Consider the following 21,632-nt stretch of genomic DNA (forward strand, 5'->3'; position numbering starts at 1 on the left):
TCACTGTTTGTTAACAGAAAACCACAATTTAAGTCACAGGGAGTTGGTGTGCACTCAATGTTGGCTGCTTGACGGCTGTCAGCTCACTTTGAGGTCTGTGGATATAGGGGGAAAGATTGGATCGGTGTCTGGTAGAGTTTCCGGGTAGCTCAGTTGGTAGAGCGTTGGTACGTTTAACCAAAGGTCCTGGGTTCGATGCCCGGTCCCGGAACAATTTTTTCCTCGAAATTATTCATAATTGCTTCTGTCTCTTTTGTGATTATTTTAGTACTTAACATCGGGTTCATGAATGTATTATGCCATGACTTTATCATTATTTATTATGACATTATGGCTGTAAATGGAAAGAGAAAAATATTTTATTCTCAACAAAAATATCTTTCGTGACATAAACAAAACAAACTTGCTGGCTTCTGCCTTAGAACATACAAACAATTAAGCGTTCAAAAAACAAAACAAAAAGCCACGATTCAATATTTAGACTATCTTCACCACATCTCGGCCCGTATGCATCACCGCAGTCTCTCAATCCTTGTCCCACGATGTTCCACGAATCCAGGGAAGAGCCCACGCTACATAGCACTACATCCAGCAACTAATGACCACTAGCGACGGATCCAAGTTCGGTGGCGTCCGCAGCTGACTGTACATCGGTCACAAACCCGAAATGGGGGAAATAAACTCAAATAATGATGAAAGATGGGTAGTAACTTATAGATGAAGTGAAGAATGTTGGTGGAGTGATGGTAACGCAAGTACCCCGAGAAAAATCCTCTGCATCACCAGGCTGCCTGAATGGAAGACCACCGCGTTAGCATTTGAGCCTCAGACGCTCCCAATATCAGCTAAACTGGATAGTTTACTGAGGGTTTCAGTAAAATTGTGAAGCGCTGAGGTGTCTCAAAATATGTGTATTGTCAAGATAAAACTCTCTTCGTGGATCGCTTCCGTTTCAAGTTTTATCAGTTCCAGTTCTTGTTTCACTGTTAGTTCAGAAACTTGCATGTAAAATAAAGTTCATACCAGTAGCGGCCGGTGATCGAAATCCTCGGTGAGGCCAGATGCAACTACATAGTTTAAGTGCCTCCGATAGGAAATGTTTATTCATGATATTAATTATTATTATATTAATATCATTACTGTATTATTATTATTATTATTATTATTATTATTATTAATGAAAAATAATGCCACTCACCAAATAAGTTATGTTGTGAGTTTGTTTCAGTGATTGTTTGAGTGTGATGAAGCAACACATATTATGATCAGCTGAAGAAGTATGTGTTGAAATTTCCCTTTATTCTTTTTTTTATTTTTTATTTCCTTTCACAGCAACAAATAAGGCCAACAGAAAAGTTTATTTTGCACCACATTACCACTTAACCATTTATGTTGCCCATAACAAGATGCGATAGAAACTCGCGTTTAAGATTATCTGTCAGAAAAATTGTCAGCCATGTCATAGGTATATCGGTAAGCTATCTCTTTATTTAAAACTTCCTTCCTTTCAACATTATTTATCGCATTTGTGTTTATATTTTCCCGAAACACATAACAACATTGAATCACACTCACTACTGTACTACGAAGTACAATAGTACAACACCTCGCTTAATTCATAAAGTTAGGCGTAAGGAGAGAGAACAGTGTGGGTCTCTGCCTGCTGAACAGCGGGAATTTTTATGTTATTTATGGCCTATTTAGGAAGACAGGTCACAACCGCTATTCCCATCCTTCTACACTTAAGTCCGGTCCATGGATGGGAGGAGTGAAAGCTGACCAGGCCACGAGGCCAGATGAATTGTTCCTCAGCTACAGCTTTTCAAGCCCAACCTCAAAGCCCGCGAAAACATACGAAATGCACAAGCCAGACCCGGCACGAGCGATCCTGGCCTCAGGAACAAATTTTGCTGCAAAACAGGTCTATATACACTTCAAAGTTTTCAAATACTTCTACAGCGATATAGGCTTCATTCAAGTAACTAATATATTATATAAAAACACAACATTTTGATTTCAGTTAAGCCAAGTGATTGAGGCCTGGCCTGACTTGCCTCAGTCAATCAGCCGCCACTGATTGATACCGGTACTAATCTTTATACTTTGTTTGGAATTGGGCGTGTGCTGTGCCTGAGATTGTTAGTGAGTACACAGTTTGCACTTTGCTCTAGAATCACAGATATGACAATATAAATACAACGTATTCGAACGTGATAGCTGCTATCTCAACAATTACGAGTAACACTGGTGCTCTGCTATAAAAATCATCACTGAACTTGCCTTTACCGTATGATGAGCATGATATGTGTCTATGAAGTCTAATTTTAAGTGAGGTTGTTATGACACGCGAGACGCTCGTTCAGCGTAATTCCTCACTTACCCTTACCCTTCATTGTCGGTACAGAATTTATTCTACGAAACTCCGGGTTTACTTTCTTTTCTAATGGTCTCCGTTGCATTTGAATCCGCGAACTTGTGTATCAGTGACACTTGACAATCGAGGACGGCATTTTAAGGATTTACTGTTATCTCCTTTGTCAACAAGCAATAGTAATAATCGGATTTTTGTGAATAATTTAAAAACAGTTTAAGTATAATACTGGCACCGTTCTTTCACGATATCCAGCGAATAATTAAAATAACAATAATAACAGGAGAACCTCGGGTTTCAAGTTACCTTTGAATAAAGTAGTGTAATGGAATCGCATATAAGCCTATTGTGTATATTTTGAATTCACACTTGCTTCTCGCGGACATAATATTATTTATTAATAATATTATATTATGTAGAGGACGACGTAAGTATTCTTAAATACAATAAAACTTCATTAATTAATTGTACCAAAATTCTTAAACCATAAAATCTAGCTAAAATCTAACAAAACATTTTAAAAAGTCATCTTTACTTACGTATTTCACTCGTAATATGTATAGATCCAAGTCTTGTACAGTAGTGGCAAAAAAAACCGAACCGACCCTTGTAACTGATTTCAGAGCCTTGTTCACTCCAGAGCACAATAGACTGATAACTAAGACTTTCGTGGTTCGAATCCTGCCTGGGAAGGAAATTTTTTTTTTTTTTTTTGTTCCTTATTCAAATTTATTCCCAATACTTTTCGACTGCAGCGATATTTTACTACTTAATTAACTTATTTAAAGATAAAACACACATGTTAGGTCAATTATACAGTGTTCATAGATTTGATAAGAAATGTTAAAGATTATATATTACAGTTATTAGTGTTCATATAACTGTAATATATAATCTTTAACGTTTCTTATTAATTAACTTATTATTCCCAGTACATGGATTTTACCTGCTTATTTTCTAATGGCTTTCGAAATGGGATACGTCAGCAATCGAAACTACAACAATTCTAATAGATTACTCGCTATCTTGTGAATGTGGGCGTGGCATGCGCAGTGGCTCATTTCGGGGACTTTGATTATTCCGTCGGTCCTGTTTTTTTGCCACTTCTGTACTTGGTACGTGGTCACGATTGAAGATGGGGAGTGAGCGAAAATTGTTCCTTGTTTTCAGTAAATATTTAACAATATGAGAAATATTCATTGCTCTTATTGTTGTTGTTTAGTCAACTGTCCGAAGACAGGTTTGAACCTCATAAGTGACACCAATAAGACATCGTTCATCAGGTAAATGGAATAAAATTGTGATGTATAAAGATATAACCACAGTCTAGTATGTATAGACACGAAGCTCAATACGTAGGGAACATGCATCCATAGATAGCTGCTAACCACAAGGATCGCTACTATCGCCTCATCACAGACAATGCGAAATAGTACCGGCACAGTCTATTGTTCCTAGTACCCTCACAACTCAAACTTCGTAACTGTATATACTAGACTGTGATATAACCCTCTTTTTACTCTTTAACTTATTCATCCATTTTGATTATGTAATGTGAACATTTCCATCACTAATAAAAATGTTGCAAACACAGTCATTACGCAACAAGTTAGGTAATGATACTGCCATTACCTAACAGGTTGCGTAATGTGAACTACACATTATATTAAATTAAATAGAATATAAATTAGCAGTTTCTTTGATATACTTCCTACATTTTCTTTGGAGCAATCATCAAATTTGTTTTGTTATATTTCACTTCATATCTTATGCGCAGGTACTAAACATTAAGTTGCAGAAATTATAGCTTTTTCAATATCTGAATCCACATTTGAACTCATTTTAATAAAGTTTGCTTTTTTCTCCTAGTACTGCAGTTCTTCTGTGCTCAAACCTAATAACACGAACATAAAGGAATTGCCTCTGGCAGAAAGAAACTACGGTAGTAATAATAATAATAATAATAATAATAATAATAATACAATTGCCACTTCACAAAAGACATGTTCAAAACTAATGAAAACAATACAATTACTTTTATTAAAAATAATTTTTTAACAAATTGGACAAAACGTTGTACGGTATAGGTTACTCATTGTAACTTCAATTGCAATACTCGACCGATTATATTATCAAACTCGTATTCTAATATGAAACTCATATCGTAAATAACTAGCCTATTACAGCTTTGTTTTGTCTCTCCTTTACAGATACTGAGTTATTGACACACCAGATGACTTACATTTTGTGTCTAGTTCAAGTCGTACGTAAACTTTATTCATCGTTAAAATATGCTATAGAGCAGCTGTTCCCAAACTTTCTCAGCCACGGAGCCCTTTTTGAAGCAAAAGTTTCTCGTGCAGCCCCAAGAAATGTTTACTTTTTAGTTTTATCTGTCTACGTTCTATGAAGCATATTTCACACGATACATAAACGGAAGTATGAATATATATATATATATATATATATATATATATATATATATATATATATATATATATATATATATATATACACAGGCTGTTTCAAAAATACGAGGCATAATTTCAGGTATGTATTTCCCACATGTAGACAATTAAAATAGTTCATTACAACATGTGTCCGGAAATGCTTTATTTCCGAGTTATGGCCTTCACAACATTGAAATTCACCGGAACGTTTTTCTTTCCGCAGGTCGTTGCCGTCAAAGGAGACATTAAGAGGGCACTCTGACAGTTCATTCCGAGGCGAAGGTTACATTCAGTGTTGTGTAGGCGTTAGACTGTGCGACATGTATTCAAATCAAGAGCTGGCAGAGATACACTTCATGTACGGTAAGGCGGACGGCAATGCTGCGCTGGCTCGTCGTTTGTACCAGGAGAGGTACCCACACCGACAATGTCCAGATCGGAAGACATTTGTACGCCTCCATTACCGTCTGTGCAAGTATGGAAAATTTAACTCTCCTGGTTTGGGAAGGGGACGACCAAGATCTACAACTCCAGAAGTACAGGAGGAGATTCTGGAGGCTGTGAACATGACTCCTTCTATCAGCACACGAAGGGTAGCGTTGCAAGTCAATGTTCCTCATATGACTGTCTGGAGACTGTTGAAAGAGTATCAATTGTATCCTTATCATTTGCAACGTGTACAGGCCCTGTCACCAGCAGATTACCCTGCACGAGTTAGGTTCTGTCAGTGGTTCTTGCAGCAGTGCGGTGTAAATCCGAACTTTTCTGCCTTAACTTAGAAAGCATGATGGAATATTCAGATTGTCAATTTCTATAAATGAATACAATATAATATTTTATTACTCAGTCGATGACAAATCAATGTAAAATAATGACTTATTTTATAGTCATTAAGTTTATATACATGAATTACAAAATTGCGAACGTTTTCGCCTATTCAGGCATCCTCAGGCAGAGTTATACAATATCTCAATGTCATATACGTAGCTATTGGTGGTGAGTACTATTTAAATTAATGATGTACAAGCCATCTCCATTATTAAAATGTAATATTACAGGTAGTAAACTTAAATAATGTTAAAAATGTTAAAACCATTTAGTAATTAAACTTCATAATATGTGGAACTCTTGTTCAGTCCAATGAGTGGTGAATATATCTGAAATGTATAAAAAAAATATAATAGAAATGGGAATATCAAATGTAAATTGCAATCGGATTGGATATTTAAAAGTACTCACGTCGTTTAAAATGTGACAACTGCATAGTTAGCAACTGTATGGATTACTATAGACATCCTGTGTTTAATGTAAATTATCTGTAATGAAATAATAATTAATATCAATTATAGTAGAATTTGAAAAATTAATTGGAGGGCTAAATTATGGAGGTACTTACGTAGAGGTGAGACGACCTGCTGCTATTAGAACTGTAACTGGTATGACGTGGGGAAAGTGTATATTCGTGTAAACAACTACGCGGAAGGATATTGCGTGGTAACTGGGTTAGAGGTTGTACAGGGGATTTCGGATTTGGGTTAAATTTTCATTAAGAATGCTGTTCTCTATTTGAATCTGTTTAGCAATGTAATATTCTTCTGCAGAATTTATTAATTTAGTTTCTATTCCTGATCTTAATATTTTTAAGGTTTTATTTGCTTGGCCTAATTCATGTCCAGTATCTATTAGATGAGTTGCATATGTAGATTTCTTACGATTATGTTTGAAGTCAGAAATGTGCTCATTGTATCTAATTTTGAAATTTCTTTTGGTTTGTCCTATATATTTTTCTTTACATGTAAAACATTCCAATCTGTAAATACCATTATTGTGGAGTTTGTTAACTTCTTGAAGTCTATTGTTTAAATTGTTATTGAGTTTATTAGTTGGTTTGTGCGCTATGGAAATATTTTCTTTTTTAAAAAAGTTAGCTAATTTGCTAGATATATATTTATTATATGTTAGACTGAAGTATTTTTTGTTGGCCTTGTTTTGTTTTGTTAATGTAGATATATTACTTAGTATTTTTTCCTTTTATTCTTGTTTATTAGTTTTTTAATCAAATTAGTACTATAGCCATTTTCGTTGGCTATTTGTATTATTTTATTATATTCTTTCTTGTAATTGTTTTTACTTAGTGGAAATTGTATTAATCTATTAATCAGGTAATTGAAGTTACTTAATTTATGTGCAGTAGGATGTTCTGAATTTATGGGGATGCTATGGTTAGTAATTCCAGGTTTTCTGTAAATATTAAATTCTAATTTATTTTTATGTTTTTTTATCATAATGTCTAAAAAATGAATCATATTATTAACTTCAATTTCCTGTGTGAATTTTAAGTTATTATGCAAATTATTGAAAGATTCTAATATTTAGAATAACTCTTCTCGGGTTCTCAGCCAGGTGAGTTGGAGATTAGCTTCCAAGCTTTCGACGGCTAGCTCTGCCATCTTCTTCACTTCGTCCCTGAAGAAGATGGCAGAGCTAGCCGTCGAAAGCTTGGAAGCTAATCTCCAACTCACCTGGCTGAGAACCCGAGAAGAGTTATTCTACATCAAACGCCGGGAAAGCCTCAAGTCATACATTCTAATATTTGTTTATTGATTTGTTGACTTTCATAAATTATTAAAGTATCATCTACGTATCTATTGTAAAATGTAATATTGTGTGTTTTTAGAATATTATTGACTTTTTTTTTCTTCAATATCTTGAATAAATGTTTCATCAAGTAAACCGGATAATGGGTTGCCCATAGCTAATCCTTTTTGTTGTGTATTTATTTTATTATTGAACTGGAAATAATTCTGTTTGGTTACAATATGTAGTAGTTTAATTATTTTCTCTATTGTGGATTTTTGTATATTGTTTTTAAGTAGTTTTTTCTCTATTATGTCAAGAGTTTCTTTTATGGGAATATTAGTATATAAATTTTCAATATCTAATGATAACATTTTAGTATTTTTTGTAATCTTGAAATTTTGAAGTTTGTTAATCAATTGATTTGAATTTTTTGTTGTGTATAAATGTTGTAATTTCAAAGCAGATATTAGAAAACGTTGGAGAAATTTGCATATTTTATAATTTGGAGAATTTATACAATTAACTACTGCTCTCATTGTTATGGGGTTTTTATGTGTCTTGGGTAAGGTTTTCATAGATGGAATTTTTGGGTTTTGGTTAATATATTTAAAGATTTCATTAGGTGGGATAATATCTGGCATTGTTTTCAAAACGGTTCTAATTTCTTTTTGATAAATATCTGTGGGATCATTTTTAATTTCAATAATTTGATTTTTCTCAAAAAATTCTAAAGTTTTTTTGCAATATTGTTCTTTATCTAAAATTACTACAGCATTGGATTTATCGGCTTTTACTTGGACCAAATTATTATCATTAAATTTTTTCTATAAGTTATTTAATTTTAGTTTTATTTGTTTGGCTTTTTTGAATTGTTTTTTGGTTTTGGAACTGTTTTTGTAATCTTTTATTAACTTTGCGGTTTGACGTCTGAGAAAATCTTTGTTTGGATGAGTACAATTTTGTATTATGGTTTCAGTTTCAATTATTAACGTATCTAATGTCTGGTTTATATTAGGTTGAGGAAAATTATATTTGTAACCTAGATTCAAAATGTTAGTTTCTTCCTGTGTGAATTCTACATCGGTTAAATTAATTGTCCTGTTGGGTTTTGGATTCTGTTGTTCAATATCATGTTTAATTTCAACTTTATTTGTAAGGCTATCTAATTTCTTATTCAAATTATTGTATTTATTTTCCATTAGTGAATGGATCTTTTCATTAATTTCTAGGTCGACAAGAGGCCATGTCTGTCCAAAGGTCTTTGAAATTATTAAATAAAGTTCATATAACTGTATGTTCACGTTTTCTTTCTTTTTATATACAAATCTGATCTCATTTTTTATCCAATTTATTTGTGCAGTTGTTTTAGTCTTAATTGCAGTTTTTGTATTTGATTTCATTCCAATTGTGGCGTATTTGGGAATGACTTTGTTTTCTAAGCATTTACGATTAAACCAAATATTAGCTATCGTATTATGAAGTTTAATTTTACAATTGAGATATCTCTTATAAATATTTGTGTGACTCACATTCATTAACTTAGAAAGCATGATGGAATATTCAGATTGTCAATTTCTATAAATGAATACAATATAATATTTTATTACTCAGTCGATTATTTACAGATGAAGCACAGTTCACACGAGATGGCATAACAAATTTCCACAATCAGCATGTATGGGCGTATGAAAACCCACGTGCAACTGTTCCATCTCATCACCAGGTGTGGTTCTCCCTCAACATGTGGGCCGGTATCATTGGTGACCGATTAGTTGGATCCCATGTACTTGTAAACAGACTTACGGGGCAGGCGTACACAAACTTCCTGGAAAACACCATACCCCATGTTTTAGAAGACACTCCACTGCATGATGGCGTTCCTGCACACTTCAGTCGCACGGCTCGCCGGTACTTGGATCGAAGGTTTCCTGATCGATGGATAGGTAGAGGTGGCCCAATTGCTTGGCCTCCACGCTCACCTGATCTGAACCCTCTCGATTTCTATATGTGGGGCCATTTAAAATCATTGGTTTATTCGTCTCCGGTGCCTGATTTGGAATCCCTTCGGAATCGAATTGTGGCATGTTCTGAGGACATACGCAATACTCCTGGAGTTTGGGATCGTGTTCGCAGGTCAATGAGACAACGATGTGAGGTCTGTATTCAAGCAGGAGGTGGACATTTTGCACATCTTCTGTAATGACAACGACCTGCGGAAAGAAAAACGTTCCGGTGAATTTCAATGTTGTAAAGGCCATAACTCGGAAATGAAGCATTTCCGGACACATGTTGCAATGAACTATTTTGATTGTCTACATGTGGGAAATACATACCTGAAATTATGCCCCGTATTTTTGAAACAACCTGTATATATATATAGTACTTTTTTACTGTTGTTTCCTTTATATATATATATATATATATATATATATATTTATTTATTTATTTATTTATTTATATAGTTTATTTAAATCTACAAAATGATATTAACAAGTAGTTAAGATATTTAAAAAATGTTACAATGTTACATGTACACCCGAAGTTAATATGAAGAATGTGCCGTTTCTTGCGACAGAGTTTGTCAATGTCCGGTGTCATGGAAGTCAGTTGAAGACGTATATCGTCTTCTGTGTCCAAACAAGTTCGATATTTTGTTTTTGTAGCCTTGTACCTCGAAAAGGTCGTTTCACTGAGGTACACAGTATCAAAAGGCAGTGAGAGAATAAGAAACGTAAAAAATTTTATATTACAGTTATATGAACACTAATAAATATAATATAATTATTTAAAAATTAGTAAAAGTCAGACATGTTTCGGAGATGCTTCTCCATCCTCAGTGACTTTACCACGACGGTTGGTTCAGGTGATCGAACCGCGTTGTTGCGAGTTTCCTTTAAGCCAAGCAACAACGTGGTTCGATCACCTGAACCAGCCGTCGTGGTAAAGTGACTGACGATGGAGAAGCATCTCCGAAACATGTCTGACTTTTACTAATTTTTTAATAATTATATTATATATATTAGTGTTCATATAACTAATATAAATTTTTTTTACGTTTCTTATCAAATCTATGAACACTGTATAATTGGCCCAACATGTGTGGTTTATCTTTGAATATGCAGTGAGAGAAATTTAGCTTTTGAACTTAATATCAAAAGATCCTCCCCTAACTTAGCCCAAAATTCTGGAAATTTTGCTTTTAAATTATGTCTGACAGTGGCTGTTCGAAACCATGTCTATTAGTACCTCATATCTGAAGTAGTGAGGACTGCTGGTTTTGACCACTGGAAATGGATCTGTAATCCACTCATAATTCTTTAGAATCGATTCCTGAGTGTCCCTTGGAAAGTATGAATTCATATTTTGAAGCAAATTGTCAAAGTGTCCTTTCATTATTGCTATGAATGAGACATTCATTGTTATGTTATTTTCTTCTATAAAATTTGAAGTCAATGAGAAATGGAAGATTCTTACTGTCGATGCTTTCTATGTAGAACGCTATCTTTTTCTTCAGTGCGATAATTTCGTCATCAGCATCGAATATAGTCTTCCGTTTACTTTGTATGTATGTGCTGAATTCATTTTTGAAAAATGTCTGCCAAGTAACATAATTTGTACAACCATTTCTGATCATTCAAATAATCTGCTAGCAAACTGTTCTGGTAATTCAAAAGTGAAGAAATTTCCGTTCGAAGTTCATGTAATCGGGACAATGTTTTACCTCGCGACAACCATCGCACTTCTGTGTGTAATATTACTAACAATGATTTATGTATACTACCCATATCTTCACACAGGATTTTAAGTAGCCTACACTGCGAAGGTCGTACCTTAATAAAGTTGATCATTTTGACGGCGTTGTCTTGTACCTGCTTTAATAACGCTGGCATTTTTTCGTTGCGAGGGCGTGTTGGTGTAGTACACAGTGACTACTTGTTCAGTTTTTAAAACTTTCTTGATCCTTGTAACAGTGCCAGCAACAGGACCTACCATGGCCTTTGCGCCATCTGTGCACACGTCAATGCAATTGTCCCACGGCATCGAGTTTTCAATGAAAAAGAAAAAATTTCAGTACCGCTTGTAGAGGATGGCAATAGCTGCAGAACAAAATATTTCAAGAAAGAACCTGAAAATTCATACCGCACAAACATCATTAACATAGCTAATCCGGCAAATACCGTGGATTTGTCAGTTGTAACGAAAATTTCGTTTAACTGATACGAGAAATCATGATATTTTTTACGTCTTTTCATAGATTCTGGATTCGATTATGCAGTGTTATTTGATAAAGACACACTGGAAATCAAGTTTGCAGTTTTCTCGTCCCCCATGCACTTCACTACCTTCACTAATAGTGGTTTCATAAGAGTTTCAGCAAGGGTGAGGCTTACCACCAAGAGTTTCTCGTTGTTTGTTTTTACACGAGGTAAAATTTTGTCTGAACTGCATGGAGTTCGTCGCTTTTTCTTTCGAAGTAGTCTGCAATTTTATTTGTGAATTTTTGAATTGAGAAATGCCGTCTAAGCTTGACAAGGAACATAGAACTATTGGGAAAAACTTTGTTACATATCACACACTGTGGACGTTCATCAGCAAACTCAGTGAATCCCATGTCCAAATACAACTTAAATCACAATGAAATACATTAAAGGTGATATGTTACAGTTTTATGAACACTAATAAGTAGTGTTCATAAACTGTAACATATCACCTTTAATGTATTTCATAAAATTCAGTGAACACTGTATTATTGACCTAACATGTGTGTTCTGTCATTAAATATAAATCACAATATTTTCGTTTGTTACTTTCAATACTTCTACACCAGACACCGCAGACTCTGAGACAGGATCATGTTCAACATATTCCGAACTCAATTCCCAGGAATTCGCACTATCTTCTTTGAAGTAAGGTTATAGCTGTTGTTTTCTCCCTTTGACCGAGCACTAGTTGATGGCTAATGACTCTTAGGTCTTAGGGAGCCCGTCTTAAGCCACAGTTCCGGTTCAACGAAAGTTTAGCTAACATATCTGCTATCAAATTAACATGCAGGTATGCAGTATATATATATATATATATATATATATATATATATTTTTTTTTTTTTTTTTGAGGTAACGTAATAGTCAATAGATTATAGATTCCACGTACCACGAATAACAAACGCTACCTGCCCAGTATATAAAAAATAAAATAAATTTCGAGAATCGTTGAGTACTTGGCAAGCAAGAAAGTTCGACATAGTTCCAGTGACGAGTAGCTCTGATGTTAATGCTTCCATGTAGCAAGAAGAAAGCAAACTACTTTCTCAGAAAGTATTTTTCGCTTGATGGAAGTAGTTTCTGTTTTCCCCGCTAGAGACTAGATGGAATTAGCAATTTTTGTCATCTTCATAACTTCCGCGGACGGAACCTCTGACAATCATTCGCGGAGCCCTAAGGGCTAATTCAGAAAAGATATTGCATCAACAATAATTCTCTCTCGTTACAATCCTAAAATTCATAGAGAGATTTACCATATATTGCGTGTAATGATAAGATAAATTAATAAATTGGAGCTTATCATCATCATCATCATAATTATTTTTTACTCGGTTATTTAACGACTCTGTATCAACTACTGGGTTATTTAGCGTCGATGAAATTGGTGTACGTACTGAATGCTTTGTTCATAATTAGGCAGGTAGCATTCGGTATGATTTAAGCTGCGCTCATGTTTGATTCTAATTCGCTGTGAATGCTCAGTCTAGTGCAAAGAAGCGTTAAAGCGTTTGGTCAAGTCTTTTAGTAGTGACGGTGAAGGTAACCTACGTAATGGAAGTAAAACATTATATATTATAGTAGTTGATGTTTCGAAAAGTGAAAAGTTAAAGTGGTAAATGATCAGTGCATCACCCCCACTTCATAGCAATGCCATAATGTATTTTTGGTCCAGGGAAAATATTCGTCTTTCACAGGAACACTCATCCCTGCCGTATTGTACAGGGACATCATTTTATTTTTACTACAATTTTTATTTTACCTGAGTTTTTTAATGTACTTCACTCCCATCCCTTTAGCAAACTTCCACATACAGCCAAGGCCCCATATGCAGTCACAGTCGTCTTACAGTCATAGTAAACAGTACAGAGTAAGTGAGTATAGTATGTTTCAGAAATATTATTTCGTTTTCCAGTGAAGAAAGAGCATTTATTATTGAATCATATTTTCGCACAGCTACTGTCCATTTAGTTAGTACATCGCATCCCGGTTTCCCCCACCCATTTCTGCTGGCCTCTCTTTACAGGCTAGTGGCTGGGCTGTTTTAGCTCCTTCCTGAAAACATTTGCTGTTAGGAATTGGACTTCTACGTAATATTATGCAACTGTTTAAAATAATTTAAATAAAAGAGTCTCATTAAGTAAGTAATTGTTACGTAATTTCCCCTCCCCTTTTCTAAGACCCTCCTACATAACCACATGGACAGTCAGTAGATAGCATATCTCAGTAAATTTATCTGTGCGGATTGGGCAGAAGCGAAGATTGAATTGGTAGTACGTAAGGTGCATTGTTATAGAGTAGATACAGAATTATTTCAACTGGTGCAGGATTATGGCTCCCCATGTCGCTTGATTTGAGTGCTTTGCATCATTTCTTTGGGGTCACTGTGAAACAGTTGTGTTTGCTAAACATCCTATAACAATAGATGAATTAAATAATTACATTCAAGGAACCATAGATTCAATTTCAGAAGATATGCTTGAAAACGTTTGTGTTAATGTGCACAAAGAACTGAAGCTGTATCGAAATGAACGACCACCATTTTCAATAATTTGTTTAAATATACACATTTTGATTATTTTTTAATTATAAATGTACCGTAAATATTGTATGCTAATGTGCTGTAGACAGTATACTATACGTTGCATAATAAATACGTCCGCTTAGATAGTTCAGGTAGTGAGTAAAACACTTACTGTTGATACTATACTGTATTTTGATTAAATAAAAACCTAAGGAAAGTGATCAAACTCAAAATCATAACAATTCCTACTTTACTTAAATGGATGCTCTACTTTTCTTCCCTTCTATACCTAGTGAAGTTATTTGTATTGTATTTTACACTTTTGTCGTCAAACTCCAGTCGTGGAAGGTATTTCCAGTTCTCAACCGTTAATCCAAAGGTATAGATAGGTTAATATTGGAAATGTTAGTAAAAACAAAATGATGTTCCGGTATTTTCCCTGGACAAAAACATACATTTGTCTTTTAAACGAAGTGGCGGTGATATGCTAACAATTAATGTTAAGTTAACTTGTTACAGGAGTGTATAAGTGCATGTTAAAATACATCTTCAGATCTTTCAATATCGGTGTGATCAGATATTCAAAGCTGGTCAGTTGGGGTTGTGAATATTCTGTACTCTCCTTCTTCGTGACGCGAGTTAGCATTTGATATTGTTTAAATTACTCTGCACTTTTCCTTTATTTGTATCCGTTATCTCATTTAATATTTTTATATTACAATTTTGAAATTTGCGGCTATTAGCGGACAAAATCGGCCGTTAAAACATTATGACACCCATGTGTATGTGTACCACATACTGGCTGTAGTTATAGGCAGGGTGCGAATTAAGATTTCTAATGAGGGGGGATAGAATCCTAGATAGAGAATACCATACATAAAATTATTATTATCCTCATTTGATACGGCTCAACGCTGGGTCGCACTGAGTTGCTTGTCTTGCATCTTGATCATAATAATAATTATATCCGTGAATAGGTTTAAGATAAGATGTGTAATTCCTAAGTTATTGATTGTTTCAACTTACCGGTGATGATAATATATCAATATTATTTTATTTGCTCACTTTATACTGTACTTTATAAAGTACATACAGTATACTCAAATTAAAACAATTATATTTTGTGAGGAGGGGATAGAAGTTATCCCTGTCAGGGATGTTAGTAATATTAATTTACGAGAGGAGGATAACTTTCCAACACGGGGAAATCCCCCTGTAGTTATAGGTAGACTTCACGAGTTCTTAGAATTTTATTACAACTGTTCCATCCTTGAACGACCAAACCGTAACTTCCGAAATTAAACTGGAATTGATGGTGAACCCTTCTGACTAGCTTCTGAACAATTTTCCTATTACTACTCCACTACAGGAACGGCGCGGCGGCGACTCTATTTTTCCTATTGTTCCAATTGGTTAAGTGGCTGTGGTCCGTCGGACGCACTTACGGCAAATCAAATAACTTTTAAGGAGAGCAGTGAATTCCTGACTAACAAGCCACACAACAGCACTCACTCTCCGATTTAAAAAGCCCTCTACTTGCGATAGCCACGCTTCTATTCTATGTTGGTAGGCATATCGATGTAATGAATCATAGACCCAAATCAGAGCCAAATCACTTGAAGGAATAAGTACTTGAATGCTCAAGACTTTATAATGCCATATAGGCCTATCTCACTCCTAGAATAAAACTGTCGTAACCCCCAGATATTAAATACTGAGTAGCAGGCATTTTTGTGATATCTGTTTAATTCTCTATCAAACAGTAGAACTGTATTATCTCTAACAAGGTACATTCGCAAATTGCCTGATTGATAATGGTATAAAATCAAATACGATGGAAAGTTCAGCTGTATCAGTGTTTATGGTACCAATTGTACCTGCCCACAGTAGTAATTATAGGCTATAATGTTTATGAGCCTAGATAGATATTGGTATAATGAAGAAACTCAGCTATAAATAGGGGAGGGTCGGCTAATTCCGCAACATTAAGAAGTAAATCTATCATATTTTTATCAAAATGTTTATTGAAAAATATTATCAAGGTATGTAGACTTGGACGAAACCTTTCATTATCACATGAGATAAAGAGACCTATTAAAATGCAAATATATGTAGTTGTACATACATTATAGTTGGTTAAGAATAACTCGGATAATTCCGCAACAGTGCGGATAAATCCGCAATAGGACTTAGCTAATTCCGCAGTAGTAAGTAATTATGAAATACATTATGAAATTAATATAAAAGGAACAATTTATATGTAACAATGCTCACTTTCTTCACAGCTGAATAGCAAAACACGAAAAACAGTCAACTTTCGATGTTTCACTGTATTGCCGACAGAGATTTCGACCAATATCCTTGATTTTTTTCTATAGTACTTCAGAGGATATTCTCCTGTTGACAGCTTCTCAAAACTTACGTTCAAGCTATTGTAAAGCCGCAGTAAAATCATATATGCACTACTGCGGAATTACCCGTACTGCGAAATTAGCTGAGTTTCCCCTAATGATTATTCTACTAATTTTAGCTGTCCTTTATATTTAAACATGTTTGTGGGTGTTGATGTAGAAATCCGTTAAGCACAAATGTGAACGACAATAAGCACATTGCATGAAAGATGCATTTCTGCAGTTGGGAGTTGAGCAACTCGAATCTTCAGTGCCCCAGATAACATTGACAGAAGCTTCAAAAGCATCACATTTAACTGGAAAAGTAGCTTTCTTCCAGGCATGCTTAATCGTGTTAGTGAATATGGGGGCACTGAACTGATTATGGATAAATGCATGCAGGTTAATGGTAGCGTTACGGCTCTGGAGGTCAACATCAATGTTGTCGAGTAAAACTCTCTCACAAAAACGTTTCGCGAACTTCTTCCAGTGACGAAAAAGGTATATATTCAGCTGTTGAACAAGGGAAGTTGCATCAGGTGGAATGGTTCTTACCAGTATTTTTACTTTACAACCAGGTATATTTTGGACTCCACCATCAGATTTGAAATCAGCGCTAGTCAGCAAGAAGAAATAGATCAAGAAATGTGGTGATATACGATCTAACGATTTTGTACTTCAAAGACAAATACAAAATCTACTTAATTAAGGTAGCTAATAGGACTTCTCATAGGAGCAAGACGAGGCAATATTAGAATCTTAATGGGTTTCTTTAAAACACTTGTGATTCCTAAAAATAATCACACCGATATAGCCATTTTGGCTACTAAAGAATCTCTACTGGTCTATGAAATCATCTTTACAATATATAAACTATTACTGTATGCATTTTCCCCTCATGAATCCCTTAATTTGAATCTCCCTACGTTTGTCTTTATTCAGTCATGTTATGAACGATACACTCTGTCGAATTAGGCAACCAACAATTGTAGGAAGTTTTATTAAGTAAATAAAAATAATAAAAATCAAATTATACTCATATATATTATCTACTTTATTTCAAGTAATCGATTATTGTTATACAAATGCGAATAAGAAAATTAATCAAACAAGTAAAGAAAATCAATATTCAATACATAACTTTCTCTGATAAGAGAGTAATGCTGGGAAATCTATATCGGGCATTTACGTATATAAAGCATTATCAAAATACTAATAATATTGATACTTGTTCAATATAATTGAAAATACTTCGTTATGAGTTAAGTGAGTGTATTTTCACATCTCTCATTTTGTAAAAATATTAATGCGTATCTGAATAAATTAATAATATAAAATTAAAACGAAAGAGATGAGTTAGGCTTTGAAGAATACATTTTAAATACTATTTTTATGTTGTATAGTATAACATCTTGCATATTTGGTAGTCGGAACTTGAGAGTTAAACCAAGATTAACATTTCGAGATTAGAAGATTCCAGGAAGGTTTTCATGATAGAAGGAGCCAGCTAACAAGCTTTTTGTGATGTATTTCTTGTTGCAGTAAATGAAAAGTGAAGATGGCCACAGCCAGCAGCACAGGGGGCGGCCAGCACCACGCGTCGCTCAACCTGATGGCATGCGTCCGGGAGTCCTCGCCCCAACAGGAGGACCTCGTGGTAGACGCCATTGACGCCGATCTGTCGCGCCATGGTAAGTCCCGAATGAACCAATTCGCAATTGTTGATTTTATTTTGTTCCTTAATTGAGCAAAGAAAACAGTTACTCCGTTCATTCTGTTCCTGCAATCTCTATCAATGATCGACTCACTGAAATGGCGTATCTTCAGTTCGCTGAATTAACGATTTCGAAGCATGTGTCTTTACACGTATCGATGCAGTAAATAATTTGGCAAGGCTGAAATCTGAGGACTACTAAACTGCTATATTTATCTGAGTTGAAGTACGTGTGATTTTATGTGCCGATCCATTGTCCATGAAAATGACAAATTTCAGCGAGTTGGTTATTTGAATGAAACATATCTAACAGATCGAAATGAAGGAGGAAGAAATGATAAATTGTTTAGAAGAACAGATTTATTTTTTGTATTGCTGACAATCAAAAAAGAAATGTGTTGGTCCCGAAGGATATAGCATATCTTTGTACGAAGGTTTACCGAGAACCCACGCACAGGAAAGCATCTCCATTTCGATTATAACCATCGCACACATATAAAAAAAAGGTATCATGTCCCATATCCGTAACAATGCCACTACAATCTGCAGAAAAAATATAAATAAATAAAAATAAATCTAATCTTGAAACAGAATCACTCAGCAATACTCTCATACCTTACGGCTATGCAAACAAACTGAAAGAAAAATACTACAAATAAAACAAAAATATGGATCAGTCTTTCCATGAACCCCTGAATATATCCAATATTTCAAGCACACAACCGAAAACCTTAAGTCAGTTCTAAAGAAAAATAATTACACATTAGCACAGTATTGTAATTTATCACGTCTCACATTTTGTATCTCTAGAAACACTTTGGGGGTGTTGCAGTATTAAAAGATAAGAATGTCCACCTACAAGCCAGCATTGAAGCGAACGGAAATAAGTCCCATGCTTTCTCGGCCCCTACATCACATAGTGAACATTATAATACAATATTACCTTGTGTAAATTAATACTTTTTAATGTGATTGAAAACACTTTGCTACGAGTTACGTATACCATTCAAATCTGTGACTTCATATATCTTTCCTTCCAAAAATAAGAACAAATACATAAACATGCGAAATGAATACTGAAAAGGAACAGTTACTTTTAAAGTTCTATATCCGAATTAAGACTGTATAGTCTGTCTACGTCCTGTAACATTTTCGTGTTTTATTAATTGGAATTTCAAATTTCAATCAAGGTCTTACTTTTCGTGACTATCTAATTAGAAAATTTCACATGAGTGTCATTTCTGTAGAATTATATCAAATTTTCGAGGTAACTAATGTCGGACTTGTTCCATTGTGTGATTTTCAATTCACACTTAAACTTTTTTGTGTTCCCAATGTAGAATTCGAGAGTAGGTACTGTATTTGTCTTCAGAAGTGAATTACCTTCCATGTATTCTAGTTAAATGTTGCAATTTTTAACATAGCATTAATTTTTTGTCTGGATTATCTGATATGATACTTATTTGGGGAGCGGAAGACACAAAAAGGCTCCAAAGACTGTGGAGTGTTTCTCTCACATGCCTAGCTATGTTGGAGACAATCTGCCATTGCGGAAAAAACCTCACATATGAAATACCTCAAGAACAAAGCACGATCGTGATTAACTAATAAATTCACATCAGGAGGATTATTTATGTGCAGCTACAAGCGACTTCTCTTTGGGAATCACTGAAATTCTGAGTAACGTTCAATTTAAAGGGTATCATTATCCTGGTCAGTGTTTTAAAAGTTTATTTCTTTGTTTATCTATTTTATTTGTGTATCCATATAGGTCAATTAAACCTATTCCATTTCATGGTGCTCGCTTACTTAATATTACATGTGGGCGGTGCTCACAATCTTCAAAAGGGTGAGAACCCCTGCGTTTTTTTTAATGCATTTAATGCATAATTAATATCAAAGTAGTATCAAAATCACTAGGTTTTTTTGTCCACGCATAAATAGTTCACAACATAAGAGGAAAACTAAGTGGAACAAAACCACTAAATCAAAATTCAGTGGTAATAACATCAGATTATAATAAAGAAAGACCAATCATTATACTAAAAACCTAATGAACAATGATGCCCTGAATTTGGTTAACTGCTGAGGATCCTAGTGATGAGATGAAGGGGTTGTGACTGGAATGAAGTTTCTGGTAGAAGTGTCTTGTAGCTTGAAGAAGATGAGTGTGCAGTTGTCAACATGTAGATCTTTATGAACTTGTAAAATAATCGCAGGCATGGAAGAGCCAGAAAGCTCTATTTTGCGTTGCTTGAGTGTAGTCCGAGGTGCATAAAACCAGGCAGGAAAAGCATAAGTAAGAATTGGAAGAATTAATTGTCTATAGAGATTAACCCCTGCTTTAGATTGAACAACGCATTGTGGTGCAGTACATTACAGCGCCGCATGGTGGTCTGTGTACGTAGTTAATGGCTCTAATACGTATAATGACTAAAATTGTAGACTTTTGTGATTCGAAACTTGATACTGAGCTGATGTTGCAATACTTCGATAGACCCAAAATGTAATAAAACGACTTTTTAAACAGCTGTGACCACTTACGGCCAAAGGGGTATCGCATAGCTGGGTGACGTAGGCCGGGGTGATGTAATCATGATGATCCTGTTACGAGGGGTTGGCAGCCCAGTTGTGGGGGTTCGCAACAGATTCCGTCATGGCCTCTCTGTTAGTATCGATCCTACTCTGGGAAGCGGAAGTCTCAACAATGGTTCTGTGCACCGAGGCTTCCCCGACCGTCCGCGTCCTTACATACGCCTTGCTTCCGTTTCCAGGTAAGGATCAGGTGACACGTTTAACCTGTAGCTCAGGAAACAGATTCGCTCCGGTGAAAGGATTGCAGGCAGGTTGCCATGGCAACGGGGTTTAAATGCCTTTTAGAATTGCACGTGGAGACGAACAATTCACTGTGCTTGGGAATTAAATCCGCTCTTTCTGGTGTTAGTTTATGTAGAAGTTCCGGCCATTTATGACGAAGAGCATATCACAAATTAGGCTACTGTTGTGAAGGAGATTTCGTTGTTAAATTGATGACCACCGTTGAATATTGTAGTCTAAATTATTACAATAGTATTCTATTCTACAGGGACATCATTTTATTTTTACTAACATTTCTAATATTAATCTGGCTATACCTTTGGATTAACGGTTGAGAAAAGGAAACACCGTTTGCTACCCCTTCCACGACTGGAGTTCGATGATATTGGCGTAAAATACAAACAAATCACTTTACTAGGTATAGAAGGGAAGAAAAGTAGTAGTAGTAGTAGTAGTAGTAGTAGTAGTAGTAGTAGTAGTAGTAGTAGTAGTAGTAGTAGTAGTAGCAGTAGCAGTAGCAGTAGCAG

General features: G+C 35.0%; 1 protein-coding gene across 4 annotated transcripts in view; it reads left to right on the forward strand.

The window, feature by feature from the left end:
* Positions 1-21,632, forward strand: part of LOC138709217 (uro-adherence factor A-like) — a 1,183,483-nt gene that overhangs the window by 641,403 nt on the left and 520,448 nt on the right. For all 4 annotated transcript variants that reach the window (XM_069839807.1, XM_069839810.1, XM_069839808.1 and 1 more), the window contains exon 4: positions 18,117-18,265. In XM_069839807.1, coding sequence (XP_069695908.1) covers positions 18,133-18,265 — 133 coding nt within the window. In that variant the 5' untranslated portion in view covers positions 18,117-18,132. The remainder of the gene's footprint in view (positions 1-18,116; positions 18,266-21,632) is intronic.

The sequence above is a fragment of the Periplaneta americana genome, chromosome 11 (genome assembly GCF_040183065.1).
Source record: "Periplaneta americana isolate PAMFEO1 chromosome 11, P.americana_PAMFEO1_priV1, whole genome shotgun sequence".
Classification (NCBI taxonomy): domain Eukaryota; kingdom Metazoa; phylum Arthropoda; class Insecta; order Blattodea; family Blattidae; genus Periplaneta; species Periplaneta americana.